Raw genomic sequence first — 18,837 nt, forward strand, 5'->3', positions numbered from 1 at the left:
TAAATCTGCAACAATATTGAAAATAGGCGCTTTTTGCCTTTTCCATTGGCAATGTTTGTGTACCTTACTTGTACCAGTAGCGCTATCTGTGCTGAGCTTTGCGTAATATGCCCTATTCTCGGGCGGCAAACCAGTGATCTTAAGCAAGATCAACGATTATGACAAAGACTAGAGAACTATTAAAAAAATATTTCCATTGTCTATGCTGCTGTCATGCTTTATCATATGTCATGTCAATGTCATCTGTGCTTGTCGCATTCATTAATGTCGGCTAGCTATATTATTTTATTTGTTGAATGCGAATTAATTGTACATTTTTCACATTATAATTTTTTTTATTATTAATGGGAGTTTTTATTAAACGATATATTTAAAGGCAGCAGATTTTTATTTTTATTGTGAGTGTTCTAGAAGATACAGTTATACAAATCGACAATGTATGTTTCGTGATGACTTAGATGAAACTGTAAAGAACGAGCAAGTAGTTATTTTAGTGTAAATTTAAGAATTCATCATGCTACCTACGTTAGTTATTAAGTGTTTTTATCGAAAACTAGGAACGAAAACTGTAGAGCTGAAGCAATTGCATTCAATGTGTAATGTGTTATCTAAACCTTTCCGCCACGACGCGTTTCGTACAGCTGACACAAAATTGTGGCGGCATATAAATACTACAAGTTATATTAGGGAAAAGAACAAAACAGCAAATGCTACTGACGTGTCAGATAAAGTAGCAAATAAAGGAGATGTTACTAATAAAGTAATCAAACAAAGTGCTACGGGGGATATCGTAGTCAAGACTGAAACAGACGTTGATAAAGTTGTGACCAAAGTTACGATAGAAAAAGCTGCCAAAGAAGCGGCCCCATCAACACCTCCACCTAAACCTCCAGGTAAAGCAAATTATATTGCATGCAGGTATCTATAGGTTCTAAATTGTTCATAAATTGACCTATAGAATTCTGCTACAATAATACTTTATGCTTTGTACATGATTGTTTATGTATTATTGTTTCAGCTAAGAAAAGGCTATTGATTGATTTTTCTGCATCTTATACTGAACGTAACTTTATCACACCTATGAGGGCTATGACAGAATATTTGCTTAAGCAGTCTGATTTGGAAACTCTACCTAAAGTATTGCGGAGGTCGCCGTATGAATCTGAGCCCCCAATTACTGTGTATTATAGGAAAGATGTAGATGCTAAAGCTATTGAGGTTGGTACTTTAAACCTTTTACCAACTTACACTATGAGTTTAGAGATTCAGAAACACAAATATTTGTGTCTGAAAATTGTTTGTATTTATCTATGTATTTATAGGTGTGGGGGTCAAGAGAGGCCTTAGAAAAAGAATTATTGCGAAGGGAATTAGACAGACGAAGATATGAACAAGGTAAACATTTTGTAAACTATGTAACCCTTATAATTTTATAACAAACTAGTTGTCTATAATCTTTTCATGTTGTTAAATAACCTTTAGTTAAAATTCATTAGTATCTGACTGAAACAAGGGTTTCAAGGTTTGGTTTCAGTTCTCAGACTTTTCAGTCTCTCTTCAAACATGAATAACTTTAGCTTGTTACTTATGTAATCATTTCATACAATTTTTTTTAGATGTGTTTACCGTGAAGAGGAGATTACGTAACTACAGGAGGGAGATGAGCCACAAACGTATTAGACCTGAAGTGGAAGGTGAGGGTCTGAAAACTAGATCAGGTCGAGTGGTACTCACAGCAGTAGGAATGTAAGTTGATATTTAATAACTTTAATTATTTATATTTTTTTGGTAGTATACAAAGCATGCAGTCCATGGTTAAGTGGCCACCACAATCTGCAGGCATCCATATGCCTGTAAAACCAGGGGTGTTAGAGGTGCGTTGCATACTCTGTGGCCTAAGATCTTTTGCCATATAATATTGTGATATTTTCCTGAAAGTATCTGTTTAGGAAGTACCTAATTAAAATGATTTCTAATATACAATGTTTCTTTGCAGAAATGGTTGTAATTTTCTATTCAAGCTATGTGCATGGTTCTACACTGGATCACATAGCTTGTTTTCTGAATGCATACATTCTCTAGCTGATACAGTGAATCAACTAATATTAGCATATGGAATACACAAATCAGTTCAAGTGAGTATATATGTTTAAATAAAGTGGTGGAGGGATGACCCTTTATTATACAATATATCCTTATCCTTACATATTATAAAAGAAGTCCCTGTCACGTCTGTATGAACAGATAAACTCAAAAACTGATAAACTCAAAAACTACCACATGGATTTTTGTATAGTTTTCATCATTAGATATAGTTTCAGGTGTATAATCGGTTTGGTTTATTTCTAATATCCAACGCTTAATTCATCTATCAAATTACAACATGATATATCATCAAATAGTGGTGACATAGGCCCTCCAAATTTTAAAATGAAGATTTATTGCTGTACTTATAAAGAAATATTTTTCCAGATGGCGGATCCAGATCATCCCTATGGATACACAAACATGCGATATGTGTCCTCGCTGATATCTGGTGTTGGCATCTTTTGCGTGGGCAGTGGGTTGTCGTTCTACCATGGAGTGACGGGTATTCTGGATCCGCAACCACTTCATGACTTCTATTGGGTGGCTATCATGTTTTAAATTATTAATTTTAGTGCGTTTGACTACAATTTAGCTTATTAGAACCGAAGATAAAGTTTAGGGTGCTAGCCGCTAGCTCAAAAAATGTCTATTACTCTTGCCTAGAAGTTCCCAAATTATGGGATTCGGAAAATATCAAGAAGAAATGCCTATCTTAAAATAAATTACTTTTCGTTTTATAAATTTCTGCAGAGTTTCTTTTGAATTCAACTTATATGTTTAAGTAGCTATGCCCCATATCTCTATCATATGTTTTTCTAATCTGACTAGTAAATCCATATATCAGCTAATTCAAACCTCAGCTTTGGCCATTTTTGCGTCTTCACTTCGCTCATTGGCTTTCTTATGTCTAATTGACGAGAAAAAGTGCCTGTGAAGGTCTAATTTCTGAAAAAAATATTTGAATTTGAATTTATGGATGAATAAAAAGTATGGGCCACCTGGATGCATCAGCCAAAGCGGATTGGTAGGATTTAATGACTGCGTAAACAGCCGGGACCAGGCCTAAGGACATACATTAGTAGAGATGATTAGTTAATGATGGAAAAATCATTTCAGGCTTACTTCGTGTTGGGTGGGGCGGTAGTGTCCGAGGGAGCTACACTGATGGTTGCTATAAATGCCGTTCGTAAGGGCGCTAAAGAAGCCAATGTACCTTTATATGAGTATGGTAAGTATTTCTAATTTTTTTTTGCTAATTCACTTCAAAGCATGTGTGGTTGCTCTCTATTCACTGTCATACAAGTCCCATATAATACAAAGAAAACTAAATACAACGAGCTAGCGTAGCCAAGAGATAGAACATATCCAAAGTGGTAACGATGGGGGACAAAAGATATTAGTGGTCTATCCCATTTCCCATTCTTTTCGTGTATTTATAACTCGCGGTCCTCATTCTTGTATTAACAAAACTGAAGATGTGTATAGTTTTATCTGTCTAAAGCCACTATCCTATCACTACCCTATCTTATACAAAATACTACGCGGTACAACGCCGTGGGGTTCCTTCCTCAGCCTTTGAATGTCGAAGCCCGGGGTCCGCTTTCTTACTTTTTCGTCTCCACATAGCACGGTCGTCGGTAGTCGGTATCCCTGTCTGTCAGACCATTAATTGTACCATGTATTAAGCAATCAATAATGAAGTTTAAAATTAGATTATTGCCGTATCTTCGGCAGTGATGCGTAGCTCAGACCCGTCAGTGAACGTGGTACTGATGGAGGACACGGCGGCCGTGGCGGGCGTGTCTGTGGCGGCGTCGTGCATGGCGCTGTCGCAGATCACCGGCAACCCGCTGTACGACGCCGTGGGCTCCATACTGGTTGGCACGCTACTCGCAGGTGTTGCCTCCTTCATCATCATGAGCAATGTCAACGCTCTCGTTGGCAGGTAAGTGATTTAATAGAAGCATAGCGACGGATCTACTTGGTTCTTAAGCCGGGTCCGCCATGTTTTGAACAGAACATTTGTTCAAAAACATAAAAAGGGGCGTGGCTGCGTGGTTTTTTAACAATGTTCTGCTCAAAACATGGCGCAGCGGACCTGCCTTTAGTGTCATGCCCGGTTGCATCGCGCTCATGAGGGGCTCAGTCGTGCTCAGTCTTTTGACGCATGTCGGCAGACAACGCAGAACAACGTAGAAATTGTATGAAGCGTTAACGCACGTCAATGTGAGGGTTGAGTTGAGAGGTGAAGGATGGACTGCTTCCGACGTATACGACCTGCTAAATTAGGAGCTAGAACTTTTTATAAATAAAATTTATGAATACAGTATCACGTTGTGACAACCCTGACTGCGTTGTCATCTCCTTACAGGTGACATCGAAACACTTTCTATAGCTATAACACATATTGATGTAAAATAAACTAATGTACTTACCCGTTTTATGTGCAGGTCGATACCGCAGGAACAGTTAGATGAAATAAACAGTGTTTTGGAAAGAGATTTTATGATACGAGCCATTCACGACGTAAAGGGTATCGACATGGGAAGTAACCTCATTAGGTATAAGGTAAGACATTTAAAATATTTGAGTAAAGATCTAAAAGCACACGCAAATTGCCTGTGATTATGATTCAATAAAATTTACATTCATAAACATATCAATCAGAAATGGTTTTTGGTCATGTGAACCAAAGACATTTATGTTTAAATATCGCATAATTCACATTATTTTTATTTCAGGCTGAAGTTGATTTTGATGGCAGAGCTTTAACTAGATCATATTTGGAGAAACACGATTTAAATACATTATTGGAGGTATGTATACAAATTACAATAGAATAACAGTGGGTAACGTCCGTTTTTTTACAGTTCAAACCTATACATTCTAAAGTAAATAATTTTTAACCAGTAATTTTAATTTATATTGCTGTAAAATCTATATAATAAATGTAAAAATAATAAAAAGACATGGTAAGATTGTTTACATAAATGAAGATACTTGTAAGAATAAATTGACTGCACATAAGTTGTTCAGATGCCTAAATGGAAACTCTTGTATAACTTACAGGACATGAAGAAAATTGAGACTATAGATGATGTTGAAGCATTCCTACTGAAACATGGCGAAAATATTGTAGATATGTTGGGTGGAGAGATCGATAGAATAGAACTGAAATTAAGGGTATGTATTTATAAGTCCGCATGACATTTATGTGTTTGGAAAAAATATAAAAAATACGTTGTTGTTCTTCTTACGTTTTAAGTATACAAAAAGTTTTGTTTTCTATTTCAGAAAAAGTTTCCACAAATTCGGCACTGTGATCTGGAGATTCTATAAAGTTCAAATAGGCTGTAACTGCAATGTAAACTTACTGGTTCACTTAGCTAGTTATATTCCTAAGCTTATCTTTACTGTTTGACAATAGACACTATCAACTACAGAGTTCGATCGAAATTTGGATAGATTACTGAACATTCATGCACTTTTGCATCAGTTACTGTTACATAATATCTAGAAAACGTTTTGTTGCGTTCCTTTTATCGTTACCTACGATGTTCTTGCTTACTTATTTCGAATTAGGGAAAAATAGTCAACGCAAGGTTTTTAAATAGTTGAAAGTGTGTTTCACCAGCTGAAATCTTTTACTGTGATTTAGTTGTACATAAATGGTGTTAAGTTTTGATTAAACATTATAGGATATGTAAGTTTATCATAACTTAATTAAATCATATTTATTTTTTGTTGTGTAAACTATAGATAATTTGAAATTACGAAATAAAAAGATACAAATACTCATAGAATTATAATTTAATTATTTAATTAGTACAAAATATAACAATTCATTTAGCTTACATGCATCTGATATCGTCACAACAATAATATATAGGTACATACTATAAGCACATAGAGAAAGGGAATGAAATACTAAGCAATTATTATTAAATAAACATCATAAATGCTATGTGTATCAGTACGCAAATTAATATGTGCAATTTAATATTGAAAATACATCTATTTACATGTTGCTATGCATTACAAGTGGCACTACTATGCACTGGCACATGGCAGTAAAACAATAAAATCATTAACACAACCAAATTAATTAACGAATTTCATACTTTTAACTGGCTTTAACTTCACATTATTTTATCCATAAACCAATACTTTTTATTTTTGAGTTTTAGGCAAACGGTTAAATATTACAAGTAAAGATTATAGTGTAGCGCAAATTTATGAGCTAAATAAACTTGGTTAACAAAAAACAAGACTCGTATTCTAGCCATCCCAACTGTTACAGTTTTACAATTAAACCTTCTTACTCTACCTTCTCCGCTTAAATGATTATGGCATATCTAAATAACAAGAAAGTCGTGCCGTTTTCAAATGCAAACACGTGGAATTGATAGAGTATTCGTATGTTGTGTGCAAGATGCCAATTAATTTTAAAAAGTATTTGCGCAATGTTGTCGATAACGTGATCAAAAACAATTGACATTCTGCACATTAGTTTTCGAATTCAACTATCACAGCTTGGAATATCAAACATTAATTGAACACCCAAAGAGAAACAATTCAAATCGAACAATGTTGGATAAAATTCAGTCTACCGCAAAAAAAAAAGTATCAAAGCTTTATGTTCAGTCTAATTAGCACAAAAATGAAAATTATAATTTATTCGCATATACTTATTTCGAATTAAAACTGATAATAATGTAACGTAAGAACAGTTACACATACAAACTAGATATATACGTTAGTTTTTATGTTATTTCTATACATACCTATAACAAATGGTCAATTCCAGACAATGGTATCGTCCGCTCAATATTTTCCATTCCACCTTGTAATAACATTCAAAAAATTATATTTTTGCATGACATTGAAACATCGAGATCCCGGCAGCAATCAATTGTTCAGTTGATTGGAATGGAAATCCTCATATTTTCAAATTCTCTGGCAAACTGCTAATTTTGACTGAACATTGTTTGAATACAATTTGAGCATTAAATAGCCGGTTTAGTTTGCGGCAGACAGAGGTTGTAGTGGGCAGCCTTGTTCCAGAAGTCTGAAGGTTTCCACCCGCACCAGCCCTTGTTGACAACCGTGGTCAGGTCTTCCGCTCCGGTGTAGTGGGGGTCTAAGATCAGATATCGGATCTCTTGTGTGACGGTATTGTATTCAACACCCAGGATTGTGTGTGCCAGCACTCCACCACCTGGAAAGATATAATAAAATAATCTGCGCATCAAATTTATATTTGAAATAATTTAGGCTTTATAGAAAACAAAAAACATTTATCTTTGTCCATCTTGAACACAATCCATATTTTTCAGCATTTTGAATTTTAAACCAGCATTGTAGTAAGATAATATTTATATACTCACCAATCATAATAGGGCTGCCATGTGTTTGGAAATGGTGGACCAGTTCAGGAGCGTAACTTTGTAATTCAGTACCAGTATTTGCGTATATAATTCTTGATTGTACTCCTAGTAAAGTCTCCAGGCAGAACATTACTTCAGTCGAACCTATCCACTGTTTTGAGCCGACGAATGAGGATGATTTATCTCCAATTTTTACAAGGCACTGTTGTATTTCTTTATGTGTGGGCACACCTACTGTGGTGTAGCCTTGAAACCTGAAAAAAAATTAATAATGGTGCACTTTTGAGTTTGTAAAAGAAATATCCGTCAGATCACAAATTACTATCTCTCATACATTTAAACATATGTAAAATGCCAAATCAAAATATCATACCAAGTCTATAAAAGTACCTGAACCATGAAAATATAGTCTGCATCGAGCGATAGGCACAACCCCAGCCGTCATCATTAAAGTTGTCCTGCATGTAGTGGTGGTATGTGTACCGCCCCCTCACTAAGGCTGTAGTGACATCGGGCTTGGGTGGCGACGGCGTGATGGCCTCGTGTGGGTTTATGAGCTGACCTCTGCTCCTAGTGTAGGCATTACCTCTGCGGAATATGGGTCTCGTTAGAGGTAACGCTAGCTGTTCGTGGAGCGAACGCCTTTCTTTTTCTGAAATATATATAATTATAACAAAAAGATGTCCAGTTTTGTTTGACCTGCTCTATATAACAGAAAATTAAAATGAAATCTTGTGTTCACATTTACAGACTTTGTAGAATCTTCAATAGGAGAGAAAGTGTTACCGTAATAGATATACTAACCCATACTTTCATCTGGTATTCCCTTAGGCACTATTCTGGTCAAAAAATGACCTAGCTCATTAGGGAGATAGTGGAAAGTCTCTGGTAAACGCAAACCAGCTCCATCACCAATGCCTTCCTGACCTGAAAATGATAATATAATAACTAAAAGGCTTGAAATGCCAACCCTTTTTATGTAAAACTTGCTAATATTCATGGTTGATACCTATTCTAAAAAGCCCTAATCAAAGGCACATCTATTTATGAAATGAAGAATAGTAAATATCTAAAAAGTAATTCCTATCTTTTTCAGAATATGAATCCCACTCAACTGATGTTATAAATGTGAAAGTAAGTTTGTTTGTTATCTCTTCACACATTATCTACTAGACTGATTGTTATGAAATTTGGTACACAGGTAGAAAATATAGGGTAACTTAAACACATAGGAATAATACATAGGGTACTTTTATCCCAAAAATCCCTCGGGAACAAAGCTTCGAGGCACAGCTAGTAATAAATAATTTGTATAACAGATATACATGATATACATATACAATGATATACATGATATACATATACAATGGTTACAAACACAATGCATACCTAGTTGTTCTAATAATACATTCTCCAAAAGCCTGAGAGACCGACAGGCAGCTTCTACCAGCACGGTGTACAGATCCAGCAGTTTGGTGTTGCGATGAATCATCGCCATCGTATCTACGCGCAGGGGCATACTGATGCAGAATGCGGCTGGAAATCACAATTTTTTTAATCAGACTGGTATTTTCAGAGACTAGTGCATTCTAAGAAACAAACTCTTAAGCTTTATTATGTTAAGGACAATATGTGTTTGGCTTATCTCACTTTACAATTTCATTGTTATAATAGTCACTCATATAAATAAATGAGTCACTGCACTAACAATATATATCATACTAGATACTACTCCTCATTATAATATTCAGTGTGTTATTGCAAACACTGGTGTCAGATTTTATTCAAGTCGCCTAAAGGCATCTGACATGATTTTTACGACTACTTACCGCCATACCGGCAGGTAGTCGCATACACACTAGTAAACTACACTGTCCACCAGTGTGCAGATTTCCTCACTATGTTTTCCTTCACTGGAAGCAAGTGGTGGTCTATGAAAAATAGTATATGAGTCAGATTGGTATACAAACTCATATGGCACAAGTAGAATACAAACCTGAGACCTTTCGATCCACAGGTGAACGTCTTAACCATTACCACCACCACTTCATACTACTACAACAGACTATTTTGTCTGAAGGAAGGAAGGAAGCAGGTTCTTTGCATATCAACCATTTATGTATTTAACATATTCTACTATGTTTTTGAGCATAAAATTTTAATGTGTGATGAGGAGAACTAAAGGCAAAAATTGTGTTTGGAAGCAAACAGTTAACTTACGTTTCCTTTGTGTTGTCATCATTTTGACTGCAGTCTTAACAAGTTTTTCAGACAGTATGTCTTTTGTTGATTTTAATACTAAATTTACAGGTACTATTTCCTGAAAGATATTTAGATATGCTTTTATAAAATACATATTAAATAGGTACAAAGTTAAATTTATCTGGGACATTAATCATCATTCAAACATTATTAACAATTATTGCAAGGTTATCATGAAAAATCTTTAAAATACTTACAACATTATTGGTATTATGCTTTTTTTTCTTAGTAGGTTGCTCTGGACTTTTGGAATCGACCAACTCCCCAATAGTAGCATCAGTGTTGGTGCCAGTTAACCCAACATCTGAGGCCACACCAAATAAATACACCAAGGTTTCATCAATATGGAATGAAACTTGCCCTGATGCAATCTATAGAAAAAGCTATATTTTAAAATAAGGTCTATATCATACATAACAAATGCTGTATGTGATGTAATAAGATAGAAGCAGAAAGGGCAGAGACTTTTACCCTGAAAAGGAACATCTCTGGAAGCAGGTGGTGGTCTACGAAAACTACTATATATGAGAAAGATTGGTATACAAACTCATGTGGCACAAGTAGGATTCAACCACCACCGCTTGAGTAACCGGACAAGTAATAATATACTAAAAATAGTTCTTACTTTTTTCCTTTTACTCTGCATAATACCCTTAACACCAGAAATAGTTGCCTCACAGCTAAGTGGGAGCACAGTATTCAGCCGAACATGTAAGAACTGCTTCCATAACTCATCTGAAGACAGTATTTCATATTGTGTCTCTTCAAACTTATCATGCACCAAAAAGTGAGCTTTCATTTCTTTTGTCTCATTAATAATAATGACAAGTGGGTTGTCTGTTATATCTACATCCTGAAATAGGCATAAACAATCCTATTTTTACAAAAAGAACACGAGATTTATACAAAATTTAAGTAAATAACGAAATAATTAAATACCTGAAGTATTTCTTTGAGTGTTGATTCAACACTCAAACTCTCACCAAATTTTATTACTCCGCATAATTCTATTTCACCAGGTAGGTTCAGGAGCAGTTGCTTGTATGTATTATTTTCATTTTCAAACAGTTCTATGCTAAGTCCAACCACGAGTAAGGTGCCATCGTACATCAGCCCATAAAGACATCCTGCGCTTTCGTCTGTGTCTAATGTAGACAGCCTCTACAAAATTAATAAACACAGATTTGTCAATTAGATGAAAAATATGTAAATTAAACTTTAATCGCCGTCAATAGCAGCAAAAACTGCTGCTGATGACGTTATTAGGTTATCGTGTTAAAATTAAAAATTTCAGCTGTCTGATGGTTCGAAATAGAGAAGTTAGTTTGTAAATGCATTGTATTAATTATTTAGTTTCACAATTTCATGTTTTTTATTCCAAAAAAGTCGAAAGTTTACCTCAATAACATAACTCGATATTTTGAGACGTGGTGACATTTTAAAAATGTTGCCATATATAAACAAGTCTGTCAAAAACAGAAAAATAAATATTATAAAGAGGCCCATTCACAGTAGTTTTACATGGTGCTTGTAGTTTGCGAAGCAGGATGATGCTTAGCCGCAGCTTCAACCCCTTGTTGTTATACAGGATCATGGTATTTTGTCCTCCTAGAGTCTAGGAGGATTTCTAATAGCCTACCATCATAGATCAATAAAAAAGAAAATCTAATTAGGATAAGACATACATAATGATCTTATTTACATACGAATAATCAATTTAGTCATTAATAATCATTTTATTTCAAGTTCATTTTTTAGACAAGTATCAATAACTTCTTCAACTAGGCTAGCTCTATTTTTAGCGATTTTGAGTGCTTCATCCTGGCATGCAGTGGATAGATCACTGCCACCAAATTTCTGTATCCCACAAAGCAGTCCATTGTTGCAGCAGACAATGAAGTTTGAACCTATGCCGCCACACATTTCTTCTTCATATGAAGATGGGTCTACTAACAGCACTTCACTGAAATCAAAATATTTATTTGTCAAGTTTGCCAGAAAATCTGTACTGCACATGAAACATGCTATATTTTATAGCTCGCTAATTCTTATATAACTGAAAAGTTCTTTTATCATCAATTAAATATAAAATATAAGTTATGAATGCAAAAATGTAAGGTTTTATTAATTTATTTATATATATAAATATAGGTTTTCTATGTAATATAAATTATAAATATATATAATATTATTATAATAATTTGACATAATTATTTCATATGGAAAAATGAAAACTACTGTGTGTGTGTTATGAGCAGTCAATGCAAGTAGTTTAGTTTATTTACCTCTGTAATTGTTTATAAACAGCGAAGCTACTAGCTACAGGCAATCCATATATCTTCAGAGGTTTTCTATTACTGGTATCAATTTGTATTTCTTCAGTTTCAATATCATAAGATACAGAAGGTAGTGTAACTGAAACAAATTTTATAGCTATTTATTCTAAAGATAGAAATAGACCCACAGAGTAGTTAAATCAATTCCTAACAAGGTTTTGCTAGAATTTAATTTTTTATACACAGAATTCCAAAAGCTTACCTGTTTTTAAACTTGCCATCAATGCCATAATACAAGCATCAACTAGGCTACCATCATTATCTAAGACCACTATGTCACAATATAAAACCCATGCCAGCTTGTCCGAAGTTATACATAGATCTTTCAAGTCTACACACTTTGAATTAATGATGATATCTGACACTAAGTAACTTGTTACTTGAGCATAATCCGAAGGAGGCCCTGGTTTAAATTTGGATGAACACAATGGAGGGAGTTCCACATTAGTTACTATAAAACCTTGATCTGGCTGTTCAGCTTTTGGAGTTGCTAATTCCTGAAATAGATAAGGTAAAGAAGCAAAATCAGAAGAGTTGCCAAAATTAATTACTGACTACTACTACTACATCTACATGTACATAACATAGCTGAAAATAGTTTTACTAGGGTCTGGTTTTGATCGTTAAAAAGTAATAATTAATTTTACCAGTTTAATTCCACAAACTACAGTAGTATTACCACACTTGACTACAGTGGAAGCATCTGCAGTTTTGAGTGAGTTTACATTTAATTTGATGTTTCTCTGTTCAGTAAACTTTCTCCCATCAGGGCGAATATTTCGCGATACATAATCATTAAAATATTTAACTGGATGAATAAGTCTGAAACAAAAAAATAATAACAATAAAATTTCAAATTAAATTCAATTGCAAAACATAATTTTTGTTGTAACTTACTTATAAATTTCCGACATAGTGTATGATGGTAAAAATATATTTTGTAATGTCAAGGTACTTATCAAATAATCAATAAACAATGTTTGGTATTTATCAAAAGTATGGTTTTCTTTGTTTTCTCCTAATTTATTTATCTTGATTTCAATTCAAATCGAAATGATCAAAGTAACTAATCGGGCTTTTTATCAAATTACTCTCAATTCAGTCCACTTTATATTTCTCAACATTCTATCTGCTGTAAAAAATTGAAATAAACACAATGATAGAAATTACCATGCATGAAATGAAAACAACATAACCTAAAATTTTTCTGACATGACTGATGACATTGTTACAGAGTAATCAAACCATTTCCACATTTACTTTTTTATAGCTTTGGAGGCAAAGACTATGCTGAGTAGCCTAGTCTTTGCTTCCAAAGCTATAAAAAAGAAACTATTGATGCCCAATAGTTACTGTCAAACTGACATCTCTTTGACGTTTCTTTTTCAGGGTGATTTTCGTTGACGAAGTCGAGGTGTGTGTTTTTGTGAAATAATCTGTTAAAATCATGGAAATTATGAAATAAAGTTGTGGTTTAGACTTCATTTCTAGTTCGCTATTGATTAAATATTTTAGTCCTGTGTATATTTTGAACCCTGGTGTCATATTATTTCAGATCACAATGGCCAAACCAAAAGGCGAAAGGAAAGGCAAGTCCGCGATCAATGAAGTTGTTACGCGAGAATACACTGTAAACTTACATAAAAGGCTTCATGGTGTAGGCTTTAAGAAACGGGCACCTCGAGCTATTAAAGAAATCAGGAAGTTTGCAGAAAAACAAATGGGAACCCCTGATGTTCGTGTAGACACTCGTCTAAACAAATACCTGTGGTCCAAGGGTGTTAGGTATGTTCAATATATTATACATAATGTTAGTATGCATAATGTTAGTACAAAATTATTTGCGAATCCTTACCGTAATTTTAGTTAACGGGGTAAAAATGTGATTAGAAACAACTAAACATAACCTCTTCATTTGTTGATATGTAACATTATTGAATAGGTAGGCATTCTTATTGTCACGTAAGGGTGAGGGTAAGCAACATTAATAAATATTTATGGAAGGCTAATTGCATGGCATAGTATAAGCATTTTACAAAATTCAGTAATTATAATTATATATGATTTTATGTGTCATTTTAATTTCATTTGGTTATGTATGAGAGATATGTTTACCAGAGAATAATCAACACTTATCTGTTTATTATTATTCCATTACTGTTCAAATTAAATAACTAATATTGAATCTATTAAGTAAAATGCAGGACACATCTTTACAACTAAAAACAATTTGTAATAATGTGTCCTGTATTTTAGTTTGCCATAATATAGTGAATGAAGATGATTTTTTACAATATTCTTATTCAATATTTAGAAAAATCCTTATAAACTCCCTTGTATAGTTCGGTGTGCCCCTTTGGGGCTGTCACTTATGATAGTTGGGGCTTGATTGTTTATACTAGTTCCCATGCATATCCATATATTTTGTTCAGACCATTTTCATTAGTATTCAACTCTGAGAAAATCCTTATTTTTTCTAACAACTTGTTTAGCTTGTTATTCAACCAGATGACCAAAATACCTGTTTCTAGCCCTGATTTGTTTATTACAATGTTTTAAGTTTAAGTTTCCTTTTTCAGGAATGTTCCTTTCCGTGTTCGTGTGAGGCTGTCACGCAGACGCAATGATGATGAGGACTCTGCCCACAAACTGTTCACACTTGTCACATATGTCCCTGTTGCCTCAATTAAGGGTCTCCAAACAGAGAATGTTGACGCCAGTCAAGAATAAACTTTAAGTTTAAGCATATTATTTTGTTTTTTTTATATTATACCTGTAATAGTAAAATACAATGCTTTTTATGATTTAGCAGACATTTGGAACTAGTTATGAACTGTTGGTTTAATAATCACAAACATACAAAAAACATGTATTTTGGATTGAGGAGTCAGGTCAAATCAGATTTTAATAGGAAACTTGTCCCTTTATGTACATGACTTTCAAGTCATTTTGTGTCCCAAATTGTGGGATTTTAAATAGGAAGTTGAAAATGCAATACATTCAATGTTATGTCAATGTAAAAGTGGCTCCTCGATCTAAACATTTGGTCTGAGGAAACACTAGATCTCAGAAAATACCTACTTGAATAATGTTGAAAATTATATATAACTAGCTGCGCCCCAGGGCTTCACTCTCGTGGGAATTTCGCGATAAAAATACCCTGTGTTATTCAAGATTATTTTCTACCCTTGTACCAAATTTCATAACAATCGAGTTCAGTAGATAATGCGAGAAGAGGTAGCATACAAACGATATTTCGCATTTATAATATTAGTTGAGATTTTGTACCAATTGTACATTACATAGTCTTATCACTACTAGTCAGTCCAAAACTGTTTATATTCAAGGATATCCAAAGTTTATAAATTGGCTCCTCAATCCTGACGCATTATTATAATTGGCTATAGCTACCCGAGATCTCAATGGAATCTGAAACTGGAGACAATAATAACCTGTAAACTATATATCCACCTTATCCGAGAAAATTATAGACTTCATAGTCATTCGTTTAATTAATACAAGATAGAGGACTTCGTATTAGAAATACACGAGAAGGAAAGAGACAAAGCGCAAATATTTTTTTAACCTTATTAAAACGAGATAAGAATATAATTTACCTAAATAGGTACGAACTTATTGACTGACCGCCGTCGTTGGCCTTTCTTCATCTTGGTAAACTTGGCAGCGACTAACTTGCCGTAGGTATATGGCAATTCAATTTTGTCTTAAGGATTAAACCTGTTTATTGGTTTTCAGTGTTGTGCCAGCTACACAAACGCCGAACGACGATGACGCGAATGCGTGAACATTGCGTAGTTTCTAATGAGAGCTTTTATTTACTGCATTGAAAAACCAGCAATGTAGACTGAATTCGCGAAGATCGGCAAACTGCACCATTTATTTTTGTAAAAAGTAACTACTTATTGAACCTCACAGAGAGTGCCCGGACTTACAACGCAACGCGACAAATTTCGAAATGAACTCTCATTTGGCTATGTTGGTCGACGTCTTTAGTTTTTTTTGTCTTTGATCTCCACAGAACCTTATCTCTCATCTGTAAAAAATACCAGATAAGTATTCTAATAGTCAACACAAAACCGGTAACGTACCTTAGTACCTGCGTCAGTTACATTACTTAACGGATGTCACGGCACAGGATGTGGTGTAGTGGTACATCTATGCCGTCACCCGCAACGCTAAGCCTGCGGTTCGCTTCCATTAGTACCTACGGCTAAATCCATTACTGAAGACATCTTGCTTTGCCATCTATGTCGAGTAAAATCCAAATAATGAATGAAAAAAGCTGTCTTTTGCTGCGTACCTACTTGCAAATTAATAATTTAACAAATAAGTATGTAATGACATAATTTTTAAAATTGTAATGAAATATTTCGATTATAAGACATTGTGAAAATTATGTATCAACTAAGTTCGTATGAATGTAATCAAACTAGTTAAATTGATGGAGAATCTATGTTTAAATTTTTCCGGTAGGTACCTGTGTGTTTAGAGAATGCAACATAATTTTTAATAGTTTAACTAAGCTTTCGACGTCGCCGCACTGTCATTACAATAATTCATCAATTTTCTTAAAGAAGGGATTTCTAAAATCAAATATATATTATTATTACGTACCTACCCAAGTATCGGTCAATTGTATCATACTAGCGGTTCGGTCCCGATTTCGCTCGCGTAAAAACATAATAAATTATACGCCTGAACCATCCTCAGGAATCACACTATCTATTTGTGAAAACCGCATGAAAATCCGTGCCGTCGTTTTTTAATTTAATCGCGAACAGACAGACAGATGCGGCACAGAACTTTGTTTTAAGTATAATATGTAAGGATAAGGATAGTTTGGTAATAAAATTACCTCTTGTCTTTATTATTTGAAAAATTGTAATGACAGTACAGCCGCGGTGACCAAATTTTCATAAAGTGTAAGGCTTTAAAAATAATGAGTGCGTAGAATCCTAGCTGGCCAGATTGCGCCTCCAAACGATTTTTTTCATCCTAATGATCTTCGATTGAGGCACTCTGACAAATCGATGTCCGGAGAGCGCAGTTACCTAATGGAATTACTACCAACCGCATTCAACCTTTACTGTTGGATTAATTGCTGTTGTAATCCGTTTAAATGGAATTTATGTCAGTGTTAGTGGTTTGCAGGACGCTCCTGTAATCGAATTACGGTCGGCTTGTAATGCAAATTATGCGGTAGGTACTAGTGTTAATTATAATTCGATTTATCGTTCAACATTACGTCTATTCTATCATTAGACCGCTTGGCGTAATTTTATTACTTAATTATTATGATCATATAGAACTCTATAAATGTACATAGAATTTCTTGTTCATTTTATATGAAAGTCCAAAGTTTATTTTCCACATTTCAACTAGTGCGTAGTGATTGTTAATTTGTTTTGGGAATAGTTTAAATAAATACATAAGTTAATGTAAAATACCTAATAATATGTTATTGTGATCTATAAATCTAAAAAATTAAGAAACATCGAAGTTTTTGGCATCCTCTGATCTGCTAGAAAAGCCTGATGGTTTCCAAACGGCTGAATGTACATTTTTAAAGCAGAGTTAAGAATGTTCTTGATTAAATTTCCTTTTTTTTTAAACTAGGTCAAATTAGTTCAACCATTTGGCTGCTACGATGCCACGGACAGACAATCACACGTTAAACTTTAACTTCCCTCTTTATTAAAAACACTTGAAAATTATATTTCTACTAAAATAACAGGCAGTTTTAAAACGCTAGCAATGTAATCATGACGCACGTACTCCATGCATCGTGTAATGTAATGGTATACTAAAGGGTGTTTGTGTGGAGACTCCATTGTGGCTTACTTTGCCGCACTTATCTATGTAAAACAGGGAAGTCTTCATTACTTGTGGACTCTTAGCGCGGCGGTATAGTGCTTGCTATAGCTTGAGACAAGGATTTTATCCTTGCGATGTGATGCTAATTTAACTAGCAAAAGACGGGATTGTCAACATTTTTGTAATTCAGATTTCTAGTTATGAAAGAAAACAATGTAGTTGTTTGTGTACTTGTATGAATTCAATCTGTTCCCATACGAGGTATTTAGACAGTTTTTGACTCTTTCAACCTTATCAAAAAAGTAAAATAATAATTTGATTTTGAATAAAAATACAATATTTAAATTCGATGAAGTATGTAATCCAAAAATTATCCAAAGCGACTTTGTAAATTTTTAATTAAGGAACCTTGCATTTATTATAATTTTTTAGATTCTTCACACCGACATAAGTCCGCTTTTTTTAGTAGGTACCTACCTACCTACGTAATATTAGTTTTTTCTAACCGACGATGGTATTCCGCATCTCTTACTCGCTATTTAGATCAAACGTCCGCTACTTTTTGAGTATGAGAATAAAAACATATTACAGTTATTTGCATCGTTAATTCATCGTCAAGAGGCCAATCACTAAACAAGAAACGAAAAAGGAACAATTAATGGTGGAATGTTGTGGAAAGTTTAGGTAAAAATAATCGGATTGTACCTGCGACCACGGTTTGTCCACAAATGGACGTCCTGCGTGATTTATAGTAGCAAGCAAGACAGCCTCTAAGTTATGTGTGGGGCTCGCATCTCTCATGCCGGGCCTCGTGAGATGACTATAGTTTCAGAATTAATATTAGTGGGACTCGTTGTGTTAATATATCACATAGGTATTTATCTATTTATATCTGATGATGTTTCATAACAGCATAAACCATAGGTACA

At 34.2% G+C, this 18,837-nt stretch overlaps 4 protein-coding genes across 4 annotated transcripts; 2 read left to right on the plus strand and 2 right to left on the minus strand.

Annotated features, from left to right (window-relative positions):
* Nucleotides 1–234: 234 nt before the first annotated feature.
* ZnT49B (Zinc transporter 49B) lies at nt 235–5,882 on the plus strand. The gene is made up of 12 exons (XM_053743865.2): nt 235–893; nt 1,019–1,218; nt 1,323–1,395; nt 1,617–1,746; nt 1,997–2,135; nt 2,473–2,628; nt 3,205–3,316; nt 3,823–4,033; nt 4,539–4,656; nt 4,830–4,904; nt 5,158–5,271; nt 5,383–5,882. The coding sequence occupies exons 1-12, from the start codon at nt 515–517 to the stop codon at nt 5,425–5,427; spliced, it is 1,752 nt and encodes a 583-aa protein (XP_053599840.1). The 5' UTR covers nt 235–514; the 3' UTR covers nt 5,428–5,882.
* Ufsp2 (UFM1 specific peptidase 2) lies at nt 5,881–11,280 on the minus strand. Its single transcript, XM_053743864.1, has 10 exons — nt 11,136–11,280; nt 10,677–10,898; nt 10,363–10,590; nt 9,935–10,108; nt 9,696–9,795; nt 8,865–9,011; nt 8,280–8,402; nt 7,866–8,127; nt 7,476–7,729; nt 5,881–7,306 (listed from the first exon to the last, which is right to left on the minus strand). The coding sequence occupies exons 1-10, from the start codon at nt 11,241–11,243 to the stop codon at nt 7,095–7,097; spliced, it is 1,830 nt and encodes a 609-aa protein (XP_053599839.1). The 5' UTR covers nt 11,244–11,280; the 3' UTR covers nt 5,881–7,094.
* A 169-nt stretch (nt 11,281–11,449) lies between these two features.
* On the minus strand, nt 11,450–13,290 carry LOC128669220 (exosome complex component RRP43-like). Its single transcript, XM_053743866.1, has 5 exons — nt 12,971–13,290; nt 12,721–12,895; nt 12,276–12,570; nt 12,023–12,152; nt 11,450–11,700 (listed from the first exon to the last, which is right to left on the minus strand). Exons 1-5 carry the CDS (start codon nt 12,985–12,987, stop codon nt 11,469–11,471), a joined length of 849 nt encoding a protein of 282 aa, XP_053599841.1. The 5' UTR covers nt 12,988–13,290; the 3' UTR covers nt 11,450–11,468.
* An 89-nt stretch (nt 13,291–13,379) lies between these two features.
* RpL31 (Ribosomal protein L31) lies at nt 13,380–14,821 on the plus strand. Its single transcript, XM_053743868.1, has 3 exons — nt 13,380–13,487; nt 13,629–13,858; nt 14,653–14,821. The coding sequence occupies exons 2-3, from the start codon at nt 13,635–13,637 to the stop codon at nt 14,801–14,803; spliced, it is 375 nt and encodes a 124-aa protein (XP_053599843.1). The 5' UTR covers nt 13,380–13,487; nt 13,629–13,634; the 3' UTR covers nt 14,804–14,821.
* The last annotated feature ends 4,016 nt before the right edge of the window (nt 14,822–18,837 follow it).

This window comes from Plodia interpunctella, chromosome 4 (assembly GCF_027563975.2).
Source record: "Plodia interpunctella isolate USDA-ARS_2022_Savannah chromosome 4, ilPloInte3.2, whole genome shotgun sequence".
In the NCBI taxonomy this organism is placed as follows: Eukaryota; Metazoa; Arthropoda; class Insecta; order Lepidoptera; family Pyralidae; genus Plodia; species Plodia interpunctella.